At 45.9% G+C, this 26,619-nt stretch overlaps 1 protein-coding gene across 3 annotated transcripts in view; it reads left to right on the forward strand.

Annotated features, from left to right (window-relative positions):
* Nucleotides 1–2,736: 2,736 nt before the first annotated feature.
* Nucleotides 2,737–26,619, forward strand: part of MYLK3 (myosin light chain kinase 3) — a 44,165-nt gene continuing 20,282 nt past the window's right edge. Inside the window, exons 1-4 of one of the 3 annotated variants that reach the window (XM_027044451.2) lie at nt 2,737–2,931; nt 19,753–19,843; nt 20,857–21,241; nt 25,065–25,516. In XM_027044451.2, the coding sequence (XP_026900252.1) occupies nt 2,914–2,931; nt 19,753–19,843; nt 20,857–21,241; nt 25,065–25,516 (946 nt within the window). In that variant the 5' untranslated portion in view covers nt 2,737–2,913. Of the gene's footprint in view, nt 2,932–7,557; nt 7,600–13,289; nt 13,961–19,752; nt 19,844–20,856; nt 21,242–25,064; nt 25,517–26,619 lie in introns of those variants that run through there. The other 2 variants (XM_027044452.2, XM_015062065.3) reach the window with 2 other exon arrangements.

Raw genomic sequence — 26,619 nt, forward strand, 5'->3', positions numbered from 1 at the left:
TGTGTTCATCAGTATGGTTGTCAGGGTATTTATCTTTTTAATTTAGGTAGGATCCAGTTTTATGTGAATTTTAACTTGCCTATATGTCTTTTCTGGCAGTGGAAAAGTGGAGCTATAATTCTTTCCTCTACTGGTTGACATTTAAGTAGTTTAGTTTTTCTTTTTCTAAAAAGACAAAATCTATTACTTTCCTGTTTCAACTTTCTACCCAAATTGAGAAACCCTTGTGATATCTGTAAAGAATCCCAGTCGATTAAACTAAAAAACCTAATTGAATGAAATATAGCAAGTTGAACAGATCATACTATATGACAATATTTAGAAGTACAGCACTAAAACTTCTTTGTTAAAATTCATGTTATCCTATCCCAGCTAATAAATGGATCAGAATCAAATCACATTTATTTTGCTCAGCATTGAGGCAAGCCAGCTTGCATTATCTTTCAAACATACTAATAACAAACACCCAGATTCTAAATGTTCTTGTTCCCCCTCTACTGTTCTTTTCCTACTATTTGCTGCCTATTTTTCTTAGTTTATTCTCCATGCTCTAAACTCTTGATTTTACTGGTCATGTTTTTGTTATAGGTCTTGAAACTGGAATCAATTTAACATCAAGAGGACCACCAGATTGTTAATTTCCAGATGAATCCCATTTATAACAATGTATAAGAATATCTATTGACAAAAATACACATTTTGGGGACCCTGATCCCTACTCGCTCTGGAGAAAGGTCACATTCTCCACTTTTGAAGAGCAGAAATCCTTTGCATGGCTAGTTCTGGCAGGTCTTTATATTGTTCCATGACAAATATTTTGAAAGTTCGACTATGTTTGGTTAGCATTGACTTTCTTGGGCTCTCTGGCAGAATTTTCTTTTTTCTTCATTTTCATATTTCTTTATCTATAGAAGCCTGGTGTTCACTGGTGTCCATCTGCAAGGTTGGGTCAGAACTCCAGCTTACACTCTGCTTTTAACAAAAAGGTCAAGAGTTACAATTGCTTACGCTTGAAACTACAGGCAGGCATTTGTATGTATGCACCTGAGCTCTTGATCTCTAGGCTCCAACCCCCACTTCACAGATGAATCCTCATGAGCCTATGGGAAGGGACACCTGAAGGCACTAGCTACTAGATGAGTGACTTGTAGGCTGGCTAATGGCCCCCCAAAGTTATTCACACTCTAATACCTGTAACCTATGAATGTTATGTTAGATGGCAAAAGAAGAGAAGAAGAAGAAGAAGAAGAAGAAGAAGAAGAAGAAGGGGAAGAAGGAGAAGAAGAAGAAGAAAAGGACTTCACAGATATGATTAAGTGAAGGACCTTGAGATGCAAAGATTATCCTGAATTATCCAGGTGGGCCCTAACTGTAATCACATATATCATCATAAAAGGGAGGCAGAAGGAGATCTGACTCACACAGGGAGGAGCAGATAAGGCAGTGAGATCATGGAGGCAGAGAATAAGTATTGTGGCCATAAATCAAGAAGTGCCAGCAGCTACTAGAAACTGGATGAGGCAAAGGACAGATTTTCCCCTGGACCCTCCAGAGGAATCACAGCCCTGCTGACACCTTGGTTTGGTCCACTGATACTGGTTTTGGACTTTTGACCTCCAGACCTGTGAGACAATAAATTTCTATTGGTTGAAGTCACTAAATTTGTGGTAATTTGTTATGGCCATAAGAAACTAACATAGTGATTTTGTGACCTTTCTAGGCCAGTTTCCTGATTTGCAAAATAAGGACATTAATGGCAATACCTAGAACTTGAAAAAACTAATGAATGCAAAATGTCTGACAGGGTGCCTGGTACAAGGTAAACACTCAACAGAGATTAAGTGTTATTATTACCAATTGGCTCTGATAGGAACAAGTATGGGGTGCTTTGGAAACATATGGGAAGGAAGGGCAACTAACCCAGGCTCTAGTTCGTATGGTGCACATGACCATCCAGTAAGATAACAAGACATTTTAGATGCAAAGAAGTTGAAATTATTTAAAAGTTATATGGCATTTATTGACCATAAAAAATCCTCCATCCCCAATTTTTAAGAGTGACTGCAACCATCAGGGAAACACTTTTTAGGTGGTCACTTGTCCCCTGGTGGATTCCCCAGCAACTTTCCTATTTGTCTGGCTTGGATTCTGAATGCTCATTCAAGGACACATTAATTAATTAATGAAACATAAGAATAAAGACTGCTAACTGGGACTTGGAAATGTAAACTCAGTTGCCTATTAGGAATGTAATCAACAACCATCACAATTTGCTGTGCTTTCTGTGGAAATGAGCAGAGGGCAGGCCGAACCATCTTAAGTGCCTGGGGTCCCCAACAATGATGGATTATTTCTCCCTGAGGGCTGCCCTGGAGCGGGGCCAGAACATTTGCCTTTGAGCTGTTTCCATTTGTTCACCCAGCTCCCAGAGACGTCATCACCTGCACTGTGGGTTGTTCTGGGCTAGTGATGGAGGAGTTAGCAGCATGGCCTGGAGTGGCTCTCAGTGGGCTGCAGCCAGCTGACACACGCCACTTAGGTTTCCAAGGAGCCAAGCTGTCTCCACTCACGCACGGCTGATGCACTTGTGGCTAAATGCGTTGAAGCCGGGGCCCTGTGCCAGATTCAGGGCATGAAATAGAATGCCACCTCCATCACCAGGGAAACAATGGTCTGCATGCATGATTTAAGCCAGGGCCAACGAGAAAGCTCAAAGGGACGGTCAGCAGAGGAAGGGAGGAAGGGAGACCAGAGGGCGGCTTGCAAGGATTTTGTCTTGGGTTATAACCGTTGACAAGCCACTTAACTGCCCACATATTTAAGTTTATCTGGGTATAAGATGGAGGCAACAATATTTACACATCTCACTGGGGACTCACGAAAACAATATTTCTGACAGACCACTGGGGCTCCATGGATGGAAGGTGGTATGTAAGTGCAGATGATAAACTTACTGTGTGTTTGTGCTTTTAGCAGGTGCATTAGGGGGATGTAGACCCTCCAGAAAACACTTGTAGAATCTGATCAAAAACAAACAAGCAACAATAAAAGCTAACAGTTTTAGGTGCATGGATTTGTCTTTGGCTTTGTGCATATTTGGGGGAACTGCATGTATAATTCAGACTTCAGAACCTTTTTCAAACTTACTGCTGTGATTAGTGCTGATAGGTCCTTCTATCATCTGAGAATGCTGTAGTTGGGGATTGTTCCCAAACATTTGCCAACTTCTCTCTAAAAAATTTTCAAGTTAATTTTACTGTGTAGTTTGAGTTGCACGTGGTGTCTGGGACATTTGGTTCCAAGTTGGAAGGGTCCAAAAATCTGTATAAAAAACGAAGCGCAAAGAGGATTTGTTGATCTTCCCCCCTAGGGTTTGCTACATCTGAGGAGTCCTTCTGAGTCTGTTTTACCTCCCTACGTTCTGTTCATTTAAGGCCAAGCAATTGATCTCAGACCTCCCCATAAGGTTATTAAATGTTGTTTTCTGTCAGCTAGGGACTCAAGGGAGTCTATTACTCTGTTCTTGGTTAATTAAACCTCTCTCTGCTGCATATTGTCTCTCTAGTAATTCCTGTGGGTCCAGGTAAATGTTGATTATTATAGAAAAACAAACTTGTTTAATAACACAAATAATACACATTAAAAGATTTAGAATAATTATATCAAAGCAATATGGAAAATAAAGATCATCTACAATTAACCATATTGGTATATATGCATATTTCAGACAAACATGTGACCTAATGTATGACCTGCTGTTGTCCAACCTGCTTTTGGGGTGAGGTTTTCACCTATTGAGTCTGAGGAGAACATCATAGATCCTCAGAGTCTCCGCCAAGGGGAGGGGTCCTGCTTCTATTGTATGCTGGAGGCTGGGGGGGGGGGGATGTGTGGTGGTGCTGGGGGTTGGGGGGGTGGATGGGGACCTTAGAACTTCAGTCAGCACTGGTTTTCAAAGACTTGTTCTCTCAGATGTCACTCCACTTCCTTAGCACTCCTGTGTTTTGGCAACAGCTACACCCCAGAACTGGTAAACACTTGCTGATTTTAGCTTCTGTGGAGATGATGATCCTGCCTCCTGATCCATTTGCACCCTGTTATCAGGTGCTTTAGTCCCCTCCGCCCCCCCTTCGTGCTAGCGGTACTTGATTAAGGCATACCTTACCTGCAGTACAATGTACAAATCTTAGAGCCTATTGAACACAGCAGACCTGTATGCACACATGCGTACACCGATGTGACCACCACTCAGGATATAAAACATCTCCAGCATCTCCGAAGTGGCTCTGTGTCTCCTCTGAGTCAGTGCCCCCCCACCCCTAGGTAATTATTCCATACATTCTTAAACACTAATTTTATCATGTTATTTCCTACCTAAAAACATTCCATAGGATTGTTATCCCTATATCTTGCTGCTTTGGGTCTAAATGTTGCTGCCCGATTTTCTGGGTCCACTCTCTTTCAGATCCTGCCTGCTGAATCATCTGACTTTCCATCCACACCTCTTGGCCTGAGACCAGCCTGTGCACTGTCTCTCCCACCTGCCAGGCTCCAGCTGGAGATCTATTCACACTGTGTCCTTACAAAAACTGCCCTTTCTTTGGCCTCCCCAGATCTCACCCATCTTCCAAGGCTCAACTCAAGTCCCATTTCCTCCAAGAAATCTTCCCTCTTTGCCAATTTTTTTTCTAAGTTCTTTGCATCCCTCTTACACCTGAATTAGTTAACACCATATGACTGAGTTTCTGCAGAGACTTGGGCCATGGGAGCCCAGCTAATATGCCGTTCCTACTTGTGATCCCTGCTGAGCATTTCTGTCCTGCAGCACAAGATTCCCCAAATGCTCCTTTCTTTTCTCTCCTATTCTCTCACATTGTGGGACTGCCCCAGGTCTGCTGCTCTGCAACTCCAGTCCCTACTCACTATCTGTCTCTCCTCTTCTTTCCTTCCGTACTCTTGGCACTTTGCTCCCTAGCTCAGCCAAATCCTCTCTTCCAGTCCTCAGGCCCCATCTTACCATCCTTTCTTTGGATTTGACACAAAAAATCCTGAAACCAGGCTCTCTTCAGAGGGTAGGGATAGACTGAGAAGAGAGAATCTAAGCAGATGAAGAAGGAATTCTTTTTATCAGATATGGTAGGGCTGGAAACTCTGATATATCTTACAATTTTGCTCCCTTGCCCCCACAGCCTTTGAGTCTAGGAGTTAGTGACTACCTCATTTTCTCTGTTGTTCCAAGGAGTTAACTTTGCTCCTGCCCAGACTTTCTGAGTTTCCCACGGCACATAGAGAGTTCTGAGCTCACAAGGGTTAGCACAATCAAGGGGTTTAAATAAGATATTGCCACTGATTGCTTACCACAGGTCTAACTTTGATAAGGCTCAGAAAAGTGAGCTCATATCAAAAGCCTACACCCCCTTCTCTGACTCTTTTCAGTCAGGCCAGTTGAGTCAGGGTCCCAAAGTGATGAGGTGGGGGAGGGAGAGAGGTTTAGAAACTCTGCCCACTGCTGCAAACACAGGCCCTAGAGCTATAGAGCCAGGTCCAAGTCCCAGCATTGCATAAACTCTCACTGTGAGCCCCAGTCTCTGACTGGGGAAAATGGGGAACGTAATCCATCCACCTCAAAAAAATGTAAATGTGAGCACATGTCAAAGTATTTTGCAAGGGGAGATATCTTCCCTGTGTGAGCTGGTAGAAGGGCCAGCAATGCAATGTGTTGGTATGAAACGGGTTGGCCTGATTCTAACTTGCACATATAATTGTGTTTTTGAACTGGCAGTTGGCAAATGCAGCTCCCCAGAGACAAAGTCAGGTTCTAGATAGAAGATGTTTTAGTTAGATTCCTTTCAGTTGTAAGCTGACTCGGAGTCTGGCTGCTGGCATTTATATTATAGGGTCTTACTCTGACTTTGGAAAGTGGCTTTATTACTCCAAGCCTCAGTTTACTTGTCTGTGAAGTGGGGATAATAGTCCCTTCCTTTTATAATTATTGAGGTGCAAAAGGTAATTTATGCAAAGTTGTAGCACAGTGCTGGACACATAGATGTGCTCAGAAAATATTAGTGCTTTCATTACTCCCTAACAGGTGTTGCTTGGTAAGTGTTGAATGAATGAAGGAATGAAGGAATGAAGGAATGAAGGCTGTTGGTCTGGATTTGGCTTCTGTGAGTGCTTTTTTGTTCTTCTCTAGTATTTTCAGACTGGTTCCATCTGATTAGTCCGGGAACAATTTTCACTAGGCATGGGGGAAAAGAATTGACTAAAAGAAAAGCTTCCTGCAGGGGTTGGAATGCTGACCATGGAAGAGAGTGACATCCTGGGGGCAATCCACTAGCCACCTGAGAGCTGGCAGGGGACTTCCCAAGCTCAGGCCAGGTTTCCATGTAGCTGTCATTTCCCTCTCTGCTTCTTCAGAGAGTCCAGCTTGACTTTGGTTTTATTCCCAAGCCTAGTTCCTAGATTCATCTTGGCAGGACTGTGGCTGTTGTTTTACTATCTTTCTGGGTAGCTTTACTATCTTTCTGAGACCATTGTAGACATTTTTCTATGAAAAAATAAGCAACCAATATTGTATCTGGGGGTCCCAGACCCTTTGCCCCCTCCTCATCTACCCAGACAACTGTCAGAGCCAAGCCTGTGGAGCAGAGCCTAATCTTGTCTACACACACACACACACACACACGTGCACGCACATGAACGTATATATCCCTCTTACACCCACATCGTGGGGCCAGAGTTCCATGGCTACTCTGAGGGCAACAGTTTTGCTATCTGGTCCTGTTTTTGCCATTAACTTACTATATGACCTTCAGAAAGTCCCTTCCCCTCTCATGGCTTCAGATTCTCCATCTACAAAATGAGAACACTGACCTCATGCAGCAGGAGTAGGTCATGCCTTCTCCCTCACTGCAGTTCCAGTCTCTGGGGCTCTGCATGTCTTTGTTGCTTCCTGAATAGTTTTACTCAAAGAGGGAACAGGTAGACCCTCTCAGCCTGGAGATAACTAACCAGACTCCCAGCCAGGGTGTAAGCAGCCCCTGCGAAGAAAAGAAGGTTCCCCTACTCTGGCTAATTGGACCTTTCTTCTGTCCTGGAGAGCTGCCTGAATCAGGGAGTGATTCCCAGCTCCTCTCCTGGGCCCCTTGCACCAGGATCCTGGGTTTTGAAATCAGGTCAGTTCTGCCCTAGGCTCCCTCCCTTCTTTCCTCCCTCCTCAGACCACACGGTGTTTGTTTCACAGCTGGACACTTCATTAAGTGATGCAGGAAGTAGGCCCCCCAGGAAGCAGATACCACCCAGCAAACCAGATAACAGAGCGAAGCCTCTGGATGCCTCTGGGGCCTGGGGCAGGGTCAGAGATAAGCGGAAATGCCAGGCTTATCACTGCTGCCTGAGTTCTAGAGAAATCATCCTGGCTGGCCAGCCCACCTCATTCCCAGCACTCCCGGGGCGGTTGGGCATCTCCAGGCAGAGTAAACAGTGAGTTGGCACAACGGGTGCAGCCGCAGGAAGGGGACTCTGTGCCCCACTCAGGCACTTCACGGCTCCAGCGCCAGAGGCCAGCAGCGGGCGTCAGATTACATCCAGATATTTGCGGTAAGGGCGCTCCAGGCCGGTCTGCTTTGAAGTAGGAGTCTGAGGGACAATTGTTAGGGTCATGCGACTAAGGAAGCCTTGGTGACAATTATCCCCCAGACGTAGGTCCTCTTGGACCAAGAAGCACGGTCAGCAGGAAGCTCTGGTTGATGGATACGGCCCAGGGATGATCAGCTTGGGCCTCCTCAACTAAGGGTGTAGCGGGCAGACAAGGCCTGGTGGCTGCTAACCCCTAAATTGTCCGAGTTGAACCTGTGAGACTTTCTGGGGTTCTGTTTCATATCCGATTTCCTTTCCTGAATAAGCTCTGCTTAATGGAGGACAGGTTTGCACTTTTTGAGTGCACATCAGCTAATTGTGCATACAAGGGAGATGGCCTGGGTGGGCTGGTACCTGTGGGAGCTGATTTAGGACTGGGGAGATAACTCCTTTCCCTCCTACCACCCCACAATGAGGTGGCTGGACACACTGCTGTCCTGTTGGCTGACCATCTGGAGCAGGGATGGGTGGGGGGTGTGAGTTGTAATCTCCAAAGTTTTCATGGACTTACCGCGTGCCAGGTATGGTGCAAAATGTTTCACTTACATGAATACTCAAACAGCCCTGTGCTTACTGCACTGTCCTGCACCCCCTTACAGGTGAGGAAAGCTGCATTCAGAGAGGTTAAGTTTCAGCTATGCAGCTGGCCAGGGGGCACTTTTCTGTGAAGTAGAAAAGCATACCTTTTCTCAAGCTACGTGGCCTCCATCTCTGAGAAAGCTGTCATATTTGATTTCATTACAAGACCCTCGCTAGAGCCCTCACTGCGGTGTGCTGCAACGCTTGTTATGACCATACACATCTGCAAAGTATCGGACACGTTGTACATGTTGTACCCTGAGCTCTGCAAAACCTACTTCCCTTCCTGCTTCCCAGCAGCAAACACAGGGGAGTCTTTCAGTGGTTTCTCCTGGTATTTGCCTCCACTTTCCTCCTTGTCAATTTTGTGCGTTGTCTGTGCGTTTCCTATTAAGAGAAATGATTCAGCTTTGTCACTTTCCCACTTCCCCTCCCCCATCCTTACAACATCACTGTTTTAACTTTGCAAAGTGTTGACGTCATTACAGCATAATAGTGTGAACAATATTATGCAAATAGTATTCACTAAAAAAATCAATCATGTACTTTAATGTCCTTCTTTCAAAAGGTGCTTAAATTGTTTACATCTCTGAAAGTCTTTTTTTTTTCCTTTTAATGTTTATTTATTTATCTTGAGAGAGAGAGAGAGAGAGAGCGCGCGCGTGTGCATGGGAAGGGGAGGGGCAGAGGGAGAGAGAATGAATCCCAAGCAGGCTCTGCACTCAGTGAGGAGCCAAAGAGGAGGCTCAGTCTCACAAAGGTGAGATCATGACTGAAATCAACAGTCAGAGGCTTAACTGACTGAGCCACCTAGGTGCCCCACATCTCTGCAAGTCTTAAAAATGCTTCCTTCTGTCCTTTGACGATGTGCAGTGTCTTCAAATTTCTAATCTAGAATATACTACATTCAGTCTGTTCCAGTGTCCAGTTGTTTTAGAACGAGAAGTCTGATGTCATCCTGATTCTGGTTCTTTGGCACATGATTTTTTTCTTTCACATTTTGGGGAGCTTTTATAATCTCTTTATCTCTGTGTTCAAAAATTGCATGATGACTGTAGTATTTCTTTGATAAATTCCTACCCTCTTTCATTTCTCCTGAAATTCCAGTTAACTAGATATGGGGCTGGATCCATTATCTACTCTTATCTTTTCTATCTCTACATAGGGCTCTTCATCTTTTAATTCTCCTTTTTGGGATATTATCTTAACTTCATTTTTTTCATCTCCATACTGGATTTTAAAATGCTAACATTCATGGGGTGCCTGGATGGCTCATTTAGTTAAGCATCTGACTCTTGATTGTGGCTCAGGTCATGATCTGATGATTCGTGGGTTCGAGCCCCCAGTTGGGCTCCACCCTGACAGTGTGGAGCCTCCTTGGAATTCTCTGTCTCTTTCTATCCCTCCCCAGCCTCTCAAAATAAATAAATCAACTTAAAAAAAATAAAATTTTAACATTTGTATTTTTAATTTCCAAGACTGCTCTTCTATTCTATGCCTGTTCTTTCCCCATAACACCGTCTTCTTTTTTAATGGATGGAATTGCGTTTCATACTTTTCTGTGGCAACTAATGAGAGCCTTTTTGAAACTTTCTTCTGTTTCTTGTTTTCTCTGTTTCCTCCATGATTACATTTCTGTTTTGGGGTGCTCCCCTTTTCACCTTGGGGCTTTCTTTGAATACCTGGTGATATTTTTTTTTATCTGTGCATATTTCAGAGTAAGGCACAAAAAACTGGCTGAGTGGTTGAGGCTTGTGGACTGGCTGGCTTTGTTGAGGATGATCAGATGAGAAGCTCCCAGGAACCTCCAGTGCCAGTACATAGAGCTATTGTATTATGGACTATTGAGTTTCTCCAGAAACAGACCTCTGATCTCCATGGAGGGTGGGGGCTCTCCTGGCCATGCCTGTTCTATGCAGAAGTGGGGAAGGAGGAGAGCCACTACTTTGGAATGGACTCCTTAGCCTTGCATTTCTCCTCCCTTCTTATTCTACTTGGGGTCTCAGGGTCCACAGGGGTTGTACAGGGAAAGCTGGCTGTCACCAGAAAGGCCAGGGAAGAGTCTTGGGTTCAGTGCACGTTGACCCCAGCCTATGACAAACAGAGGTCAGTCTATGTTTTTCTGGGAGTGGATCAGCTGTCCTGTCCTTACCCAGGAAAGATGAAGTGTCACTGGATTTACTACTCTGTACCCAATCAGCATGGCTGTCTCTTCTCTGGTCTGTGTTGATTTGACTTGAGGGATGGAATGGCCCCCTTCTCTCCTGGGCGGGTGCCATTACCCATAAAGAATTGCCCAAGGCTCTTGCTGTGCCCTGTACATCAGGGAGAGTTGGAGAGAAGCTGTGCGTCAGCCCTCACAGATCTCATTTCTCCTCAAGGCAGAGAAATGACAGGTATTCAAACTAGTCCTCCTGGCTGCTCTTTTTCATCAAAGAACCCTCAAGGAATTCACCTGTCGGCATATTCCAAGTTTTTTCCCATGAGGCCCCAGAGCTTACTGCTGGGAATTGTCAAGGCATCTTACCCTGCACTTGTTTGTTGTGGAAAACCCCAGCTGCTGCTCCTTCCATAAGTCTCCTGATGCTCAGCCCAGCCTCCTGCACAGCTGGAGCCCCCTTAATTCATTTCTTCCATACGTTTGTGTTGAATACCCACAACCTGCCAGGCATGTTGGTGCACCTGAGGATTAAGGCAAGTCCAAGGACTGTTCTGACCCCAGGGAACAACGAGCTGGTTCTGAAACAGTAGAGGATGCAGCAGCCACATTTCTAGTGAACCAGCTGCCTTGCAATTACTTGCTGCTTAAGGGAGACCTAGGGGTAAATCCTTTTGTAATTTAAATAGTTAGCTTTTGATATAGACATCTGTCTGGGACATTTTGTTTTCCTTTGGGTTCAAATGGACTTTCAAGATAGGTTTCCAGGGTTTTTTTTTTTAATTTTTAATATTCAAATTTATATCCAAATTAGTTAGCATATAGTGCGGCAATGATTTCAAGAGTAGATTCCTTAATGCCCCTTACCCTTTTAGCCCATCCCCCCTCCTGCAACCCTTCCAGCAACCCTCTGTTTGTTCTTTATATTTAAGAGTCTCTTATGTTTTGTCCTCCTCCCAGTTTTTATGTTATTTTTGCTTCCCTTCCCTTATGTTCATCTGTTTTGTATCTTAAATTCCTCATATGAGTGAAGTCATATGATATTTGTCTTTCTCTGACTAATTTCGCTTAGCAATGTTTCCAGGTTTTATTAAGCCAAGGATGTAGGCTGCTCCAAAGATCCCCGCAGCAGTGGCCTGTGGTGCACATTGGTGGAAACTCCCTCCTGGAGTTAATAAACCTTCTAGCCTTATAAATCACAATGCTTCGTAGTACTTACTTACAAGATTGTCTTTGGATGAGGAATGCCTGAAAAGCATGCTCCTCCAGCTTTTGTAAATTCGGCTCGGTCAACCCCTCCTAGAAGCTGGGTTTGTCTCTTTAGACTGGTGGGGACTGCATCCCACAGAGATTATCCATACCTGCTGTCGGACAGGTGTTGGGCTGGTGTTAGATGCAGAGATTTCTCTGGGTAGCCGCTTCCCTAAGTGTGATCCAGGGACCCCTAGCTCCACAGAGAAGTATGAGGTGGTAAGTGTAGAGGAAGGGGTGATTCCCTGGTCAGGTGCTGGTTTCTTTCTGTAGCAGATGAGATCCTGCTGAGGCACATCTTGAATCCCCAAGAGGAGCTGGGGCACAACATTCCCCAAACTTCTTTTCCCAAGAAGAGTTTGTATGTTTGCTTTAAATCACAGTGCTATAACAGACTAGCATTTTTATGAGCATGTTCCTGATATTTCTACCAATGACACCCAGGCCTGTGCTCTCCAGAAATGGGTCTGAATTTCTATACTGGCTGCTTAGGGCAGCTATCCCGATGGAGGGTCCGGTAGTGAGGGGGTTTGTGGTCAAGCTGTACTTGTGTAGCAAGCTCACCCATAGCTTAAAATAGCAAAATGATCTAAAGGTGCTTTTAGATGTCAGGTTTCCAGGTCAAAGTTTATCCACATGATTGCTTTTATTCCAGAGGAGGAAGTGTAGCAGGACACTACAAAGGCCCTCCCTGGGGCCAGCATTGGCTACAGCTTAGCTAGCCTCAGGATACCCCATGTTGGGGCAACCTTGGACAAATTCTCTCACCCTTTGCTTTCTCCCTAGGAGGGCCTGGAATAAAATGGTGTCAGTCAATCGTTCCCTGGCAGCTTAGGGACTCTCTGGTGGCTCCTAACACCCCACCTCAGTGTCAGCCTGAGCATCTCCTTTGCTTTATTTATTGATGCTTCTGTATTCAAACCAAGGGTTTTGAGGCTAAAATGTTTGGAAACTACAGGAAACACAGGCCCACTTGCTCTCTAGGCTGCTACTATGTTTGTTCTAGGGTATAGAGATTGGGTGCCTGATGCCTACATGGTCAATGCTGGAGGAGCAGGGGTGGGGGGGGGGCACCACTGGTGGGTGTTTTCCAAAGGGCTCTGTGAGGAACTTGACCTGAAGAATGGCACTTGGCAAGTAGCCTAGGCCATTTTCCCTTACTTCTATTTTTAGGTACAAGTGGCTAGTGACTGAGGGCCCATTGTGGGGAAGGATCTGCCAATTCACCCCAAAGGCAGCTTAAACACATATTTGGGGCATCTTCAAAGTAGTAGCACCAAAAATTGGTTTTAATTTGTGGAAGCATCAAAATTTTTATCATGGCCAAAATCAGAATGACTTCACATTTATTTTTGGTTTTGCTTTCCATCATGAATTCAATGTGTTTGTGGCAAGTATGATACCATCTGCTCCTCAGTGTTTTGGGCCTCTAAAGGTCTACCCTAGGATCCCTGGACCCCTTGTAAAGTCCAGCTTTCTGGTTCATTACCTAAAGGACCCCCTTTCTTCTAACCTTTAGTCAACTATCCAAACTCCTGCCTGCCTTGGATAGATTCTTAAAATATTTGCCTATCAGCACCCTCTCAGAGAGGAATGTTAAATGCTGCCATGATGTCAAAGGGGCCCCAAAGAGAAGGGCCTTGCCAAACCCAGCCTATCACTCATAGCCACAGCAGAGTGGGAGATAAGCAAGGCTCAGAGAGAGTCTGGTCCTCTGGGCTCCCTAAACAACCCAGGCGCTGTGGGGCGAGGCTGTTAGCTACCAAGAACAATGAAACTTCCAGATATCACTGCCCAAGTGAAAACTAGGAGTCTGTGGATTTTCTGATTCCTCGTCCTTATCAAGCTTGCTTCAGGATGTCTGAAGCCTCCAAGGAGGGTGTGGAGACCTGGGGGCTGCTGGTGTCAGGCAAGGCCTGCTTAACAACCATGGACAAAAAGCTTAATGTGCTAAACGAGAAGGTTGACAAACTCTTGCATTTCCAGGAAGATGTCACGGAGAAATTGCAGTGTGTGTACCAAGGCATGGGCCACCTGGAGCAGGGCCTACACCGCCTGGAGGCCTCTCACATCCTGGGCCCAGGTGGGGCTGACCATACTCCTCCAGCTGACGCACAGGCTGGGTGGCCAGAGGTCCTGGAGCTGGTGAGGAATGTGCGGCAGGATGCTGCCCAGCATGGTGCCAGGCTTGAAGCCCTATTCAGGATGGTCATGGCCGTGGACAAGGCCATAGCTTTGGTGGGGGCTGTGTTCCAGAACTCGAAGGTGATGGATTTCATCATGCAAGGGAGTGTCCCTTGGAGGAAAGGAAGCCTGGCTGATGGCTCTTCAGAGGTTGGTTCTTGCTTCCCTATCCCAGTAACCCTTCTGGCTGAAAGGGAGACCCCAGTGACTCTGGTGGGGACACTGGCCAGGCAGCTAGTCTTAGGAGCAGCAGGAGCTGTTGTTCTCTTCCTGTGCCACCTGCATGACATGTGGATGGAGAAAGAAGAGGGTGAACCTGAGAGCTCATAGGTGGATTTTCACACAGGTCACTGACTGGCTGCTCTTCCCAGGGAAAGGAAGAGGCAGTGCCTCGGTGAGGTCTGTGGGGCCTTGGCCAGTGTCAGAACACCTAGTGGGGGGAAATGGGCCATTAGGGAGAGGAGGGCAGTGAAGCTTATTGGACATTCTAGTAACTTCTTTTTGCTCCCTTTTGTCCTTCACACCTGGAGTAGGAAACAGGTGGGAGCCAGCTTACCTATTAGAACCCCCTTTTAGAATCCTCACCTTCCTGTCCCCAACCTTGTGCTGTGTCCCAGAGTGGGCAGAGTGTGCAGCTGCTTGTTCGAAGATGAGTGTTGACAATGACCCCTAGGGGACACAGGCTATGAAGAAGCCGGAGCCTGGGGGTGGAGTATGGCATTTCTGGGAGGACTGTTCCCAAAGATTGCATAATCAAACCTGCTGGCTAATGGAAGTTTGGCTGGGGTGGGGGTGTTTGTGTATGTGTGAGGTGTATAGAAGCAACATTCTGTTTGGGAACAGCTAAGAGTCAGCCACTTAGCAACACTCAGACGGCCTGGAGCCACCATCTCAGATCCCTGCTGTTATCCACCAGCCTCTGGCAAGAGATAAGCTGAGGTCCGCAGGAGGCTGTGCTGGACTCTGTCAGCAGTGAGGCTTTCAGGGGAAAGGCTGCAGGGTTTGCCTTCCTTCCTCATCTGCAGCCAGGCCAGAGCTCACCCTGCTGGCCCCTTCCTCTCCCTGCCCCTCACCTTCTTCCAGAGGATGCCCCTCTCCAGTAGCTCCTTGCTTCCTTCCTGCAGCTGTCCTGTGAGTCTGGCCTGTAGGGGAGAGGTGACCTCCCCCTTTTTCACTGATAACCAACCTCAGCTTTAAAGAAGAAAATGACTCTAATAAATGCACATGATGAAAATATTCATGTGGTAAAAAACATCATCGTGTCCCTTCTACTCCATTCCCCCATCCCCAGTCCCCAAGACTCCTCCTCGAGCAGTGATAGGTGCCAATTTCCTGCAAAACCTCGCAGATGGAGTCTGTTTATAACACACCTCTTTGTTCTATTTTAACTCAAATCATTCACATTATTCTGGCCTTGATTTTTTTTTAACTTAATATATTTTAGGCATCGTTTCATATTTAAAATTTTTTTCAAAATTTATTTACTTATTTTGAGATAGAAAGAGAGAGAGCCGGGAAGGGGCAGAGAGAGAGGGAGAGAGAATCCCAAGAGGTTCTGCACTGTCAGCACAGAATCTTACATGGGGCTTGGACCCACAAACCGTGAGATCATGACCTGAACCAAAATCAAGTCAGATGCTTAACCGACTGAGCCACCCACGTGCTCTGTTTCATATTTATACATAGAAATCTTCCTCTTTCTGCAAGTTGCAAAGTTCTCCAGTTGGGGGGTGTGTCTTAATTTGTTATCTAGCCCTGCGTCATTGTTTTTTTATATTATTTCTTATTTTTAGCTATTATACATAACGATGCAGCAAATATCCATAGAAGTGTGAGCTTATGTCTACGATACACTCCTAGATGTAGCAATGCCATTTGTGTATATAAAGCAAAACTGGCCTTCAAAGGAGTTTTTCCAATTTGGTCTCCTGTCAATAGCATATGGGAATGGTTGTGGCATCCCCTTTGGCTGACAAAGCATACCATCCAATTTGTTTATTCTTTGCCTATGTGGGGATTGAAAACTGAGATCTTATTGTGTGTGTGTTTTTTAACATTCTGAAAAATTTTGCGAAATGCAAACTTATAGTAGAGCACTTATAGTAGAGATTAGTATCATGCACTTATAGTAGAGATTAGTATCATGCACCCTGTGAACCCACAAGGGGAGGCCGATGTTGTTGCATATATCCTCACCTACTTCCCTCTCTCTAGATTATGTTGAAGCAAATCTGAGACATTGGATCATTTCATCCAAAAAAACTAGCAGTTATATCTAGAAGATAAGGGCTCTTTTAAAAAATGTAATCACAAAGGGCGCTTGGGTGGCTCAATCATTTGAGCGTCTGACTCTTGATTTCAGTTCAGGTCATGATCTCACAATTGTGGGATTGAGCCCTGTGTCAATTTGTCAGTGCAGAGCCTGTTTGGGATTCTCCTTCTCCCTCTCTCTCTCTCCCCTGCTCATGTGTGCTCTGTCTCAAAATAAATAAATATTTAAAAAAAACAAACAAAATACTCGTAATCATGATACCATTATCATGACCAAAAGTACATAGTAATTTAATATTACCAAAGTCAGTGTTCAAATTTTCCTAATTGTCTTATGCTTTTTTTCCCCTTACAGTTTGTTTATTTGAATCAATATTTAAATAAGACAACTGGTTATATGCCTCTCAAAGCTAATTCTTTTTCTTTAATTCATAAAAAAAATTAAAACTTTTCATTATGGAAAATTTCAAATGTAGCCAGAAATAGATAGAATAGCATATATCATTGTAGTTTTAATTTGTATTTGCTATATTTTTCTGTGAACTGCTCATGTTCTTTTCCCACTTTTCTATTTCATTTTTTTGTACTTCTTGATTTGTAAGAGCTCTTCATATATTAGTGAAATTAGCTCTATATTATATGTGTTGCAGGCATTTCTGAATAGGGGAAATCATAGAACATTTTCTTTTCTGAGTTCTTGCAACATTTCTTCTTGTTTGTTCTGGTCAACTGGCATGTGATTGATCTCTTTTCTGGTCTTTGTGTTTAATACAGCTATCAGTAACCATCTATAGGTTTGGGTCTAGCACCCCAATCAGACTGTCAGTTCCTATTTGATCCATGACAAGAGGCCTCTACTTCCCTCTGTGTACTGTGGCCAGAACGGGTCTCGTAGGAGGTGTCAGAGAATGGGTAATGAACTGAGACAGACCCCTAGCTATTTAACATATTGTTGGTGTTGAAAAGAGACTTTCTGGAGATCCTGTTCATGTTTCCTTAAGAGGGTAGGGGCATAGTAATGATTTATGGGATTGAATTAAATCCTAGCATTGGCTCCTAAATTTGAAAATTGTGCCGGGACTATGGAATTTAAGAAACAAATGAGCAAAGGAAGAAAAAGAGAGAGAGAGAGAGAGAGAGAGAGAGAGAGAGACAAACCAAGAAGTGGACTCTTAATTACAGAGAACAAACTGATGGTTACCAGAGAGGAAGGTGATAGGGGGGACAGGAGAAATAGGTGATGGGGATTAAGGAGCGCACTTTGCCATGAGCACTGGGGATTGTATGGAAGTGTTGAATCACTGTATTGTACACCTGAGACTAATGTAACACTGTAGTTAACTGTATGTTAACTATATTGGAATTAAAACATTTTTAAATGTCCGAAAAAAGAAAGAAAGAAAAAAGAAAATTGTGCCAGGACGTCACAAAGTTCCTCCTTGGGTTTTCTGAAGTGCCCAGTGGTACTTCAGTTTGGTTGTAAAAATGAATTAGAGTATTTCTAGAAGTCAGGTGCTCTTTCATGAAGGACAGGGCCAGGCTCAGCCAGGGGTGGGCCCAAATCATAGGCAAACTGTTCAGAAGACACCAGTCCTCTAGCATGGTGTTTAGGGTCTCTTCTCCTTCCTCTGGATGAACTGGAACCAAAAGGTTGAGTCCTGAAGACACGACTCAGCTGTGTGTGTGTGTGTGTTTGCATGTTTAGGTGCATGTGTACGGCCTACACCAAGAGTGGAAAGAGGCAGAGGACACTCTGAGCCCATCAAGGTCTGCCAAAGGAGAGTTTGTTTGAGTGCCTCTCCGCTGGGGTGAAACAGGAGGCATCCCGTGATAATGCTTCCTGTTCCCCCAGCTACGGGGGTGGAAGGACAGAGTCTGCAGGAGGCCAATGTAGAGGTCTCTGCTGAGTAGGGGGCCCTGGTCACATTGATGTGCTGGTGCTAATCATAATAACAGCAGCTGAAATTTATTTATTAGGTGCCTAGCACATGCCAGGGGTGGGGCTGGGTGTTCCCATGTGTTGTTACCTTCAAGAAGACAAAGCTTGGTGTGCTGGGATCCCAAAGGGATGAGCACGTAGTAGGATTGAACAAAGCGGGTACAGTGTAGGAAAAACAGTGGAACCAACCCTCATCCTTAGTGCCAGGGAGACTTTCTGGAGAGGTGAGGACTGTGGTGCCCCAGTTAGAGGGAACTGCTCCAGCTGATTTTTGCCATGTGGCCCTAAAGTTGCCAGATCTTCAGTTTTTTTTTTTTTTTAGGAGAATTTGGGAACCTAGACTTGTTTATAATCAGTTTTATTAATACATAATTTACATACAATAAATGGCACATACACACAAACTATGTACATAGTTCAACAAGTGTGTACATCCAAATCAACACCACCATAATCAAAACACAGAGCAATTCTAAGCCCCAAAATGGAACTTAGAATTTTAATATAAAAGTCTCCTAGATTTAAAGTGTTGATAACAAATTAAAAAAATTAAAATGCTGTGCATGCCAAACAAAATGTGTCTCAAGCTCTTTTTGGCTCCCAGTTGGGGTATCTGTGGCCAAGTCAAGGGAAAGGGCCTTCAGCAGTGAGTGGGGCCCAGGGTCTCAGCCCAGGCTCAGGGCTGTGCTGTGACCAGAACTGCTGCTGTGATAAGGGCCAGGAGGAGTTTTAGGGGCTGCAACCAGTCAAAGGCTCAAAACCTCTACAAACACCAGGGGCACCCAGCAAGGGGTTAGGTCATCTAGAAATATTTGCACTTAAAAACACTGAGTACTCCTACTATTTCAGGAGTAAGATCACTGGCCTCATGCAGACCACTTAGAGTTAAAGGGAGAGCTGCTGAGGGCTTCTCTAGGTCAGACTTTGAGTGTCCTTACACAATCCATCCATGGATCAATCAATTGGCTCATCGAAGACAGCTCCCTGTCTCAGGCAGGATAAAATCACCAGAGCTACTGAGCACTTACCATGTGCTGGACACACTTGTCAGGACCTTTCACAAATTAACTCCCCAATCCTCTCACTAACTCTATGAGTCAGATAATATTATTCTCCCCATTTCACAGATGAGGAAAGTGAGATACAGAGCAGTTAAGGATCTCTGCCGAGTGGTGAAGATGGGGTTTAAACCCAACAGGTCTGGCTCAAGAGTCTGAGAGGCTGTGCTTCCTGCCACACTACTGTACTGTAAAGGAGTGACCATAGGATGCATCAACCCAGTTTCCTGGCAGACACTATTCATTGATTGTGGCATTCTCCCTACCCTTCTTTCCCCTCTACCCATCCCCACCCCTTAAACAAGCATGGGTTAATTTGACTTTAGAATCCAAGCAATAGCCATAACTGACTGATCTGAATTATTAACACTTTATGATTAAATTTATTTTCCATTACTGGTCTACGTGGTTTGGGGTCCAGTCTGTTTAGAAGCCCCTGTCAGGTCTGCTCCTTACTGACAATATGAGACATATTACAAAGAACTTGATGACCTTGGGTAAGTGTCTTTGTCCCTATGATGACAATAGTGATATCTACACTCTAGTATTACTGTGAGACCACGTGAAATAACCTAAGTACTTCTACCTTTAGCATATGGTAGGTGTTCCACCTTCTGTGGCCTGAACAATGATGGTGATGATGATCGTGGTGGTTTTTATGGTGTTTCTTTTAGAACAAAGATCGAGTGGAAGAGAAAGGAGCAAAACCAAAGCATGTGCTGAGCACCAGAGCCGTGCAGGCCGAGATCAGGGGGTCTCCGGAGGGTGAGTGGGACCCTATTTGCTTTATTTCACATCACACACATAATAGTTTCAAAATAAAAATACCAATGGCGACAATGTGATCACTGAAAAACTGTTGAAGCTGCTGCTTTTTTTTTCTTTTTTCTTTTGTCCTGTATGTATATCCCACTATGTATTCCTATTTATTTATTTATTTATTTATTTATTTATTTATTTATTTAAAAACATTTTTTAATGTTTATTTATATTTCTGCACTGTCATTGCAGAACCCAAAATGGGGCTCGATCTTATGACTATGTGATTCTGCCCTGAGCCAAAATCAAGACTCAAGAGTCAGACATTTATCTGACTGAGCCACCCAGGTGCCCTGTGTTACTGTTTTAAAGTCACTTGGAATAGCTTCTTCTTGTGTAAGCTATGCCACCAACCTCAGGTCTATTTCACTTTCCTTTAAATCTTTATGGATTACTTTTATTAAAGTTTCATTTTCTTTTACAATTTTGTGTAATATTGACATAGTTCTAAAGTCAAATAGACAGAACAAGGTATATTAAGAGAAGTCTAGCTTCTGTCCTTGTTCTCTGCATTGTGTTCCCTCCCTTGCATATGAAAGCATTTAAAAAAGTTTTTGTCTTATCCTTCTTTCTGCCTCTTTAGGCATGAAAGTTTAAGCATGAACATTTTTACCATGTTCTAAGTGGTTGTGAACACACACTCACATATCCTCCTTTCCTAGATAAAGAGAAGCACATACTTTTCTCCACCTGACTTTTTTTTCACTGTATATCCTGAGATCGCTTCATAGCCACATAAGGAGATATTTGCATCTTTCTATTTTCATGGCTGTGCAGTACTCCTGTGTGATGGGCCATGGTTTAGTCAACCAGCCTCCTACTGGTGGTCACTTGGGTTATTTCTAGTCTGCCTATTATAAAGATGCTGCACAGAACGGCCTTTGCACATTCGTTACAATATCTTTAGCACAGAGTTCTCCATATAGGAATGCATTTTTATGCTGCCTATTTTCCTGTAGAGAGCCAGAAGGAAAACTTGCCAGAGGGGACAGTGGAGACGCTGACTCCCATCAATGCTTCAGGGATAGGATCTGATCTTCTCACCCAGGAAGAGGCTTCACTAGGGCAGGCAGAAGTGCCCCCTGGCCACCTGCCGCTGCCCACAGAGGTGGAAGCCAAAGTTCCTAGAGCATTCATTGAGAACCCTGGGACTGACCTGGAATTGTCTGCAGCACCCAACAGGGTCAAGGAGGCCCCAACCAGCCAGGAGACTTTACCCAGTACAGCACGAGGATCATCATTCAGCAGGCCTGACTCTCGGCCCACAGAGGCAGGCATGAGGCTGACTCCAGGGCTGCCAGTCCAGGCTAAGGCAGCTTACAGTGGTGTAGAAACACCTCCGAGGTAAGGGGTGTTCCTCCATGGTGGGCAAGGGAGGGAGTTAACAGCAGCCCCTCAGCTGGAGCATGGCCAAGAGACTAGCTGCTGAGGCTGAGTGTCACTGTCGGCACAGTGCTGGCTAGCTTCATGAGGGGAAGACAGGAGAAGGTGCAGGCAATGCTTTTGGGAATTTAGAGCACTGTTTCTCACCTGGTGCCCATTACAATTACCTGAAAGAATTTTTTTTTAATGTTTACTTTTGAGACAATGCGAGAGATAGAGTGCAAGCAGTGGAGGGGCAGACAGAGGGAGACACAGAATCCGAAGTGGGCCCCAGGCTCCGAGCTGTCAGCCCAGAGCCTGACACAGTGCTTAAACTCAACGAACCGTGAGATCATGACCTGAGCCAAAGTCGGATGCTTAACCGACTGAGCCACTCAGGTGCTCCCTGAAAGGAATTCTTAAAATACCAGTGCCCAGAGAGTCTGATTTATTCAGTCTGGAGTAAGGCTCAGGTATTTTCTTGCTTTCTTGGTCTTCCTTCCTTCCTTCCTTCCTTCCTTCCTTCCTTCCTTCCTTCCTTCCTTCCTTCCTTCCTTCCTTCCCTCCCTCCCTCCCTCCCTCCCTCCTTCCCTCTTTCTCCCCTCCCTCCCTCCCCCACCTCCCTCCTCCCACTTCCTTCCTTCCTCCCTCCCTCCCTCCCTCTCTTTCTCCCTTTCTCTCTTTCTCTTTCTTACAAGCTCTTTGGGTGATTCCAATGTGGAGCAGGGCTGAGAACCACCAGCTCTTAGAGCAATTATAATAGCTACAGGCTGGGGCTCACTGAACTCTCCTAGGTGCTGGAATTGACCAAGGTTTTCACAGGCATCATATCTCTGTAGTCTCACAACATTCCCAGGAGATGAGCGTGGTTGCCTTCCCATTTTATTGATAAGGAAATAGGCTGAGAGTAGCCAGGGCCACATGGCTAGGGATTCACAAAGTTGAAATCTGAATCTAGGTTTATGGACTCCAGAAATCTCCTAACTACTGCACCAGCCTCTTTCCTCAGGTCAGCATTTAATTAAGACCCAAATACTAAGGTAGGGAGGAAAGGATGGGCTTTCAGAAAGAGGTTGGTATAGGCTGAATCAATCTAGGTAGCTTTCAGAATTATGCTTGGGGTCCTGAAGGTGGTGTTGTGTCCTCAGGAGGTAGCCTCAGGACCAGCCCCAGCCCTCAGCAGACACAGTGCAGGAAGACCCAGAACCAAGCTCTCCCCAGCCCTGTGTTCCCCAGCCCTGGGGAACAGTACATCTTGGCCCCCAGGTTGGCCCGCTTAAGGGTACTTGTGCTTACCTGTCTTTTCTCAAGGGGGCCTGGTGCCCTCCTGCACCTGTCCTGGGTCATCTTGACCTGTAACAGAGCCCCATCCCTTCCCTGGGCCTGGCATAGGGAGGGGCGCTGCTGTCTGTGTACTGTGGTGACTGGCAGGGAAGCCCAGATGGTTTGTCTGCCTTTGTTCTGGAAGGAAATGAGAGCCTTAACCGGCCAAAAGGAGGGAATCCTGGCAGGCATCCCTGGATCCTGGCCAGGGCTATAAATATGGAATCTAGGGATAGGGATGAACTTGCCATGAACTTGTTAGGGTCCTCAAAAAGATTCTGCATTAGGGGGAAGGTAGGTTGATTGGCAGTGGCTGCCTGTCTAGAGGATCCTGAGGCCCTAGCTGCAGTTGGAGGGACATGGTGCTGTAATTGATTAGTCATGCCTGCCCTCTGCCCTGGGTGTGCTTTGCAGGAGGAGGAAAAACGTTGGATACTCAGTGACATGGGAATGCATGTCAGTGCATTTGGGGCATCCCATGCCCTGCTGGGTATGAAGACCAAGTGGGACAACAGTGACTCGTGGCCTTATCAGCTGGCCACCTGACCACCTGGATACTGTTCCAGCAACTGGCTTCCTGCAGTTTCCTGTGTCCTTCAGTTGAGATGAGGCCTGAGCCAGGCTTGGATGCCACCTTCCCACCCTACCTTGACATCACCAACCCATATTCACTCCCGAGGGCCACGGTGCAGGGACTTTTTGCCTAAGTCTGGCTGTGGACAGGCTTGCACAGAATCAGTGCATTTAGGAATAGGCACTGCTTTCAGAGGACCTGCTGCAGCTCAGGGAGGGGCTGGGCTTTCGACTGCTATGGAAAAGCCTCACTTTGTTTTTTCATTATGGTAAAAAAACATGTAACATAACATTTACTAAGTTAACCATTTTTAAATGTGCAGTTCAGTGGTATTAAGTATATTTGGGTTGTTGTGACACATATCTCCAGAACATTTTCATCTTGAAAATCTGAAACTCTACAACTGTCAAACAATTCTTACTACCCCCACCCTAGATCCTGGCAACCACCATTGTACTTTCTGTCTCTGAACTTGACTACTGTGGGTACCTCATATAAGTGGAATTATATAAGTGGAAGCAGAGTTTTTGTGCCTGGCTTATTTCACTTAGTATAATGTCCTTGAGGTTTATCCAGGTAGTAGAATGCAACAGGATTTCCTTCCTCTTTAAGGCTGAATAATTTTCCACTGTATGGATATTACACATTTTGTTTATCCATTCACCCATTGATGGACACCTGGGTGGCTTCCACCTTTGGCTGTTGTGAATAATGCTGCTATGAGCATGGGTTTGGAACTTAAGAAGTGGGATTGCTGGGTCATTTGGTAGGTTTTTTCTCTAAATTTTTGAGGAACCACCTTCCTGTTGTCCACAGCAGCTGGACCATTTGGGTCTCACTTTGGGACCTTTCCCCACTTTGTGGAAACTCAGCACTTCTGCAAGGTATCAATGTCTCTGTTTGACAGAAGAAGGAACTGGCACTGGCCTTGTCCAAAGTTGTCCAGCAACATGGTCCAGAGCTAAGACCAGAAAGGAGGCTGCCTGGCTCCCTCCTGAGACTTAGTCCATGCCAGACCCTCACTGCCTCACCCCCACCCCAACACACATACACCCTGGCAGTGAGTTGTGAAGAACAATCAGAGCAGGGGCAACTCTGAGAGGGAGGGTCCGAACCCCTGGGGGTCATAGCTCCCAGGGTCAGGGTCCTTCCTTCTGAATATTGTCAGGGTTCAGAGGGCCTTCCTGACCTCCATTTGGGCCCCCAAATCCAACTGTCACAAGGTCTGGGCAATGAGAATGGATGAAGTGGGCTCTGTGGCATTGCCGGGGTGCAGCAGGGTCTGTGAGGAAGTGGAGCTGCATCTCAGTTCTGTGGACCTGCCCAGCTCAGCCAGAACCGTTTGTTCAAGAGAAATAAGAAGTCCAGTCTCTATGAGCATTTACCTGATTTTAATAAAATATGTCTGACCTGGGGCTTCCAGTGTGATATTTGACTTGCTTCACCCTTTCTTCATTTAACTGAAAGGGAAACTGAGGCCTAGAGAGGGTGGGAAGAGCCCAGGTCTTCTGCCTCCAGGCCACAGTCCCCCTGGGGCAGAAGCAGGTTTCCAAGGACTTCAGAGGCAGCTGGTGCTCACTGTCCAACACAGGTTACATCAGTCTTCCTCAGACACTCATCCCCTGGAATTCTGTGAGCAAATGGTACCATCTCACTGAATCCAGCCTCTCCCAGGTGTCCTGTCTGTGCAGAGGTAATCAGGGTATCCGGAGAGGCTGGGGTTGGGGCCTGCTTGTTTCAAACACAGTCTACCTTACTATTATAACAACCTGAAGGACCCTTTTTATGGATGAGAAAACTGAGACCAACGGGCTGTAATCATTGAGTGGCAGCAGCAGGCATTTGACCCCAGGTCTGTGGTGACTCAAAAGTCCTTGGTTTTAAGGCCTTATTTTATCTCTGCTCCAGGATCTCCATCCATGTGCAGGAAACAGACACCCCTGGGGAGCTGCTTGTGACACGAGGGGGCAGCCTCAGACACATACCCCCTGAGGAGGCTCCAGCAGCTGCCTATCCAGGTGAGCAGGACCCACCTGGGCCCACCCCCCAGACCCCTGTGACCAAGTCAGAAAAACAGATCCCAAAAGGAGCTGGAAAGATTTCCCCACTGTGGAAGCAGAGCAGCGATGAGGGAGCAAAGGCAGAGGAGAAGCAGGGGCCTGGGGCTGAGTCCACCGTGGGACCAAGAGGGGCCAGGAGGAACATGGGAGACCATGCTGGATCCCTGGGCCGGCAGCAGGACAAAGACCCAGGGACAGGACACCCTGAGCCTGGAAAGGACTGCACATCCAGAGGCATGGGCAGAGCTGAAGCAGGAAGGAAGACCCCCCTGGGAGCCGAGGCTGGCAGCGTGGTTCTGGGTGAGTCCATTGCTGTGTGCCTGGTAAGTGGATTTGGGGGACCTACACCCAGGGGACCTTTCTGCTTTCAGGGCAAGAGAATGTGGGTCTGGGGGAGCCCAAGACTTAGAACAGCCTGCCAGTAACTGCTGGAGCTAAAGAGCAAGGGCTGGAGATACAGCAGGCTGGATTTGGAGTGACTGTAGCAGTAGGGGAGCCCTGTGGCTCAACGGGGTGGATTTCTCCAAGCCACCAACCCACCTGAGCTCTTCACCATTGGTGTCATTCTGGATTGAGCCAGAGAAGGCTCCTGTTAAAAAGAACTTCTATTAACTAATGGACCCATTATCGGCCACCATGCCCAATGAGTAAGTTCTCATCCTGGGGTATGGAAGGGTGTAGTGAGGATCCCAGTAGTGGTGGGAAACATCCTTGTGTTCATGTGACTGAAATGCCCTCAACTATTCCAGCATTAGGGTCCTACCCTCCTTGGTGTAAACCCTCATCTCATGAAGGCCAGCAGAAAGGCCACCCTTTGCTGGTTTCCTGCCCTGGAATTTCTGCAAGTCCCTGAGGAAGGGCTGCAGGTCATCTGGGGCCCCTTGCCACTTCTGGACTCCGCAGTTGCCCTGTCATAGTGACATCTCTAGTTGCTTCCTCTCCACCTGTACGACTTGGTCCAAATGTGGACAAGGGCTTCCTTTAATTCTTTTTTTTTTTTTTTAAAGTTAAAAAAAATTTTTTTTTCAACGTTTATTTATTTTTGGGACAGAGAGAGACAGAGCATGAATGGGGGAGGGGCAGAGAGAGAGGGAGACACAGAATCGGAAACAGGCTCCAGGCTCTGAGCCATCAGCCCAGAGCCTGACGCGGGGCTCGAACTCACGGACCGTGAGATCGTGACCTGGCTGAAGTCGGACGCTTAACCGACTGCGCCACCCAGGTGCCCCAGGGCTTCCTTTAATTCTTGAAACACAGCTGAAAGCAAACGGAGTCTCCAGAATCTTTTCTGAGGCTTGGAATGGTGATAAAGCCAACGTGAACTCAGGGCTCTCTGTGTGCCAAGACATGTGCATTTGTGCAGGCATTTACTCCCACAGGCCTGTTGAGTGGGGATAAATGGA

The sequence above is a fragment of the Acinonyx jubatus genome, chromosome E2, assembly GCF_027475565.1.
Source record: "Acinonyx jubatus isolate Ajub_Pintada_27869175 chromosome E2, VMU_Ajub_asm_v1.0, whole genome shotgun sequence".
Classification (NCBI taxonomy): Eukaryota; Metazoa; Chordata; class Mammalia; order Carnivora; family Felidae; genus Acinonyx; species Acinonyx jubatus.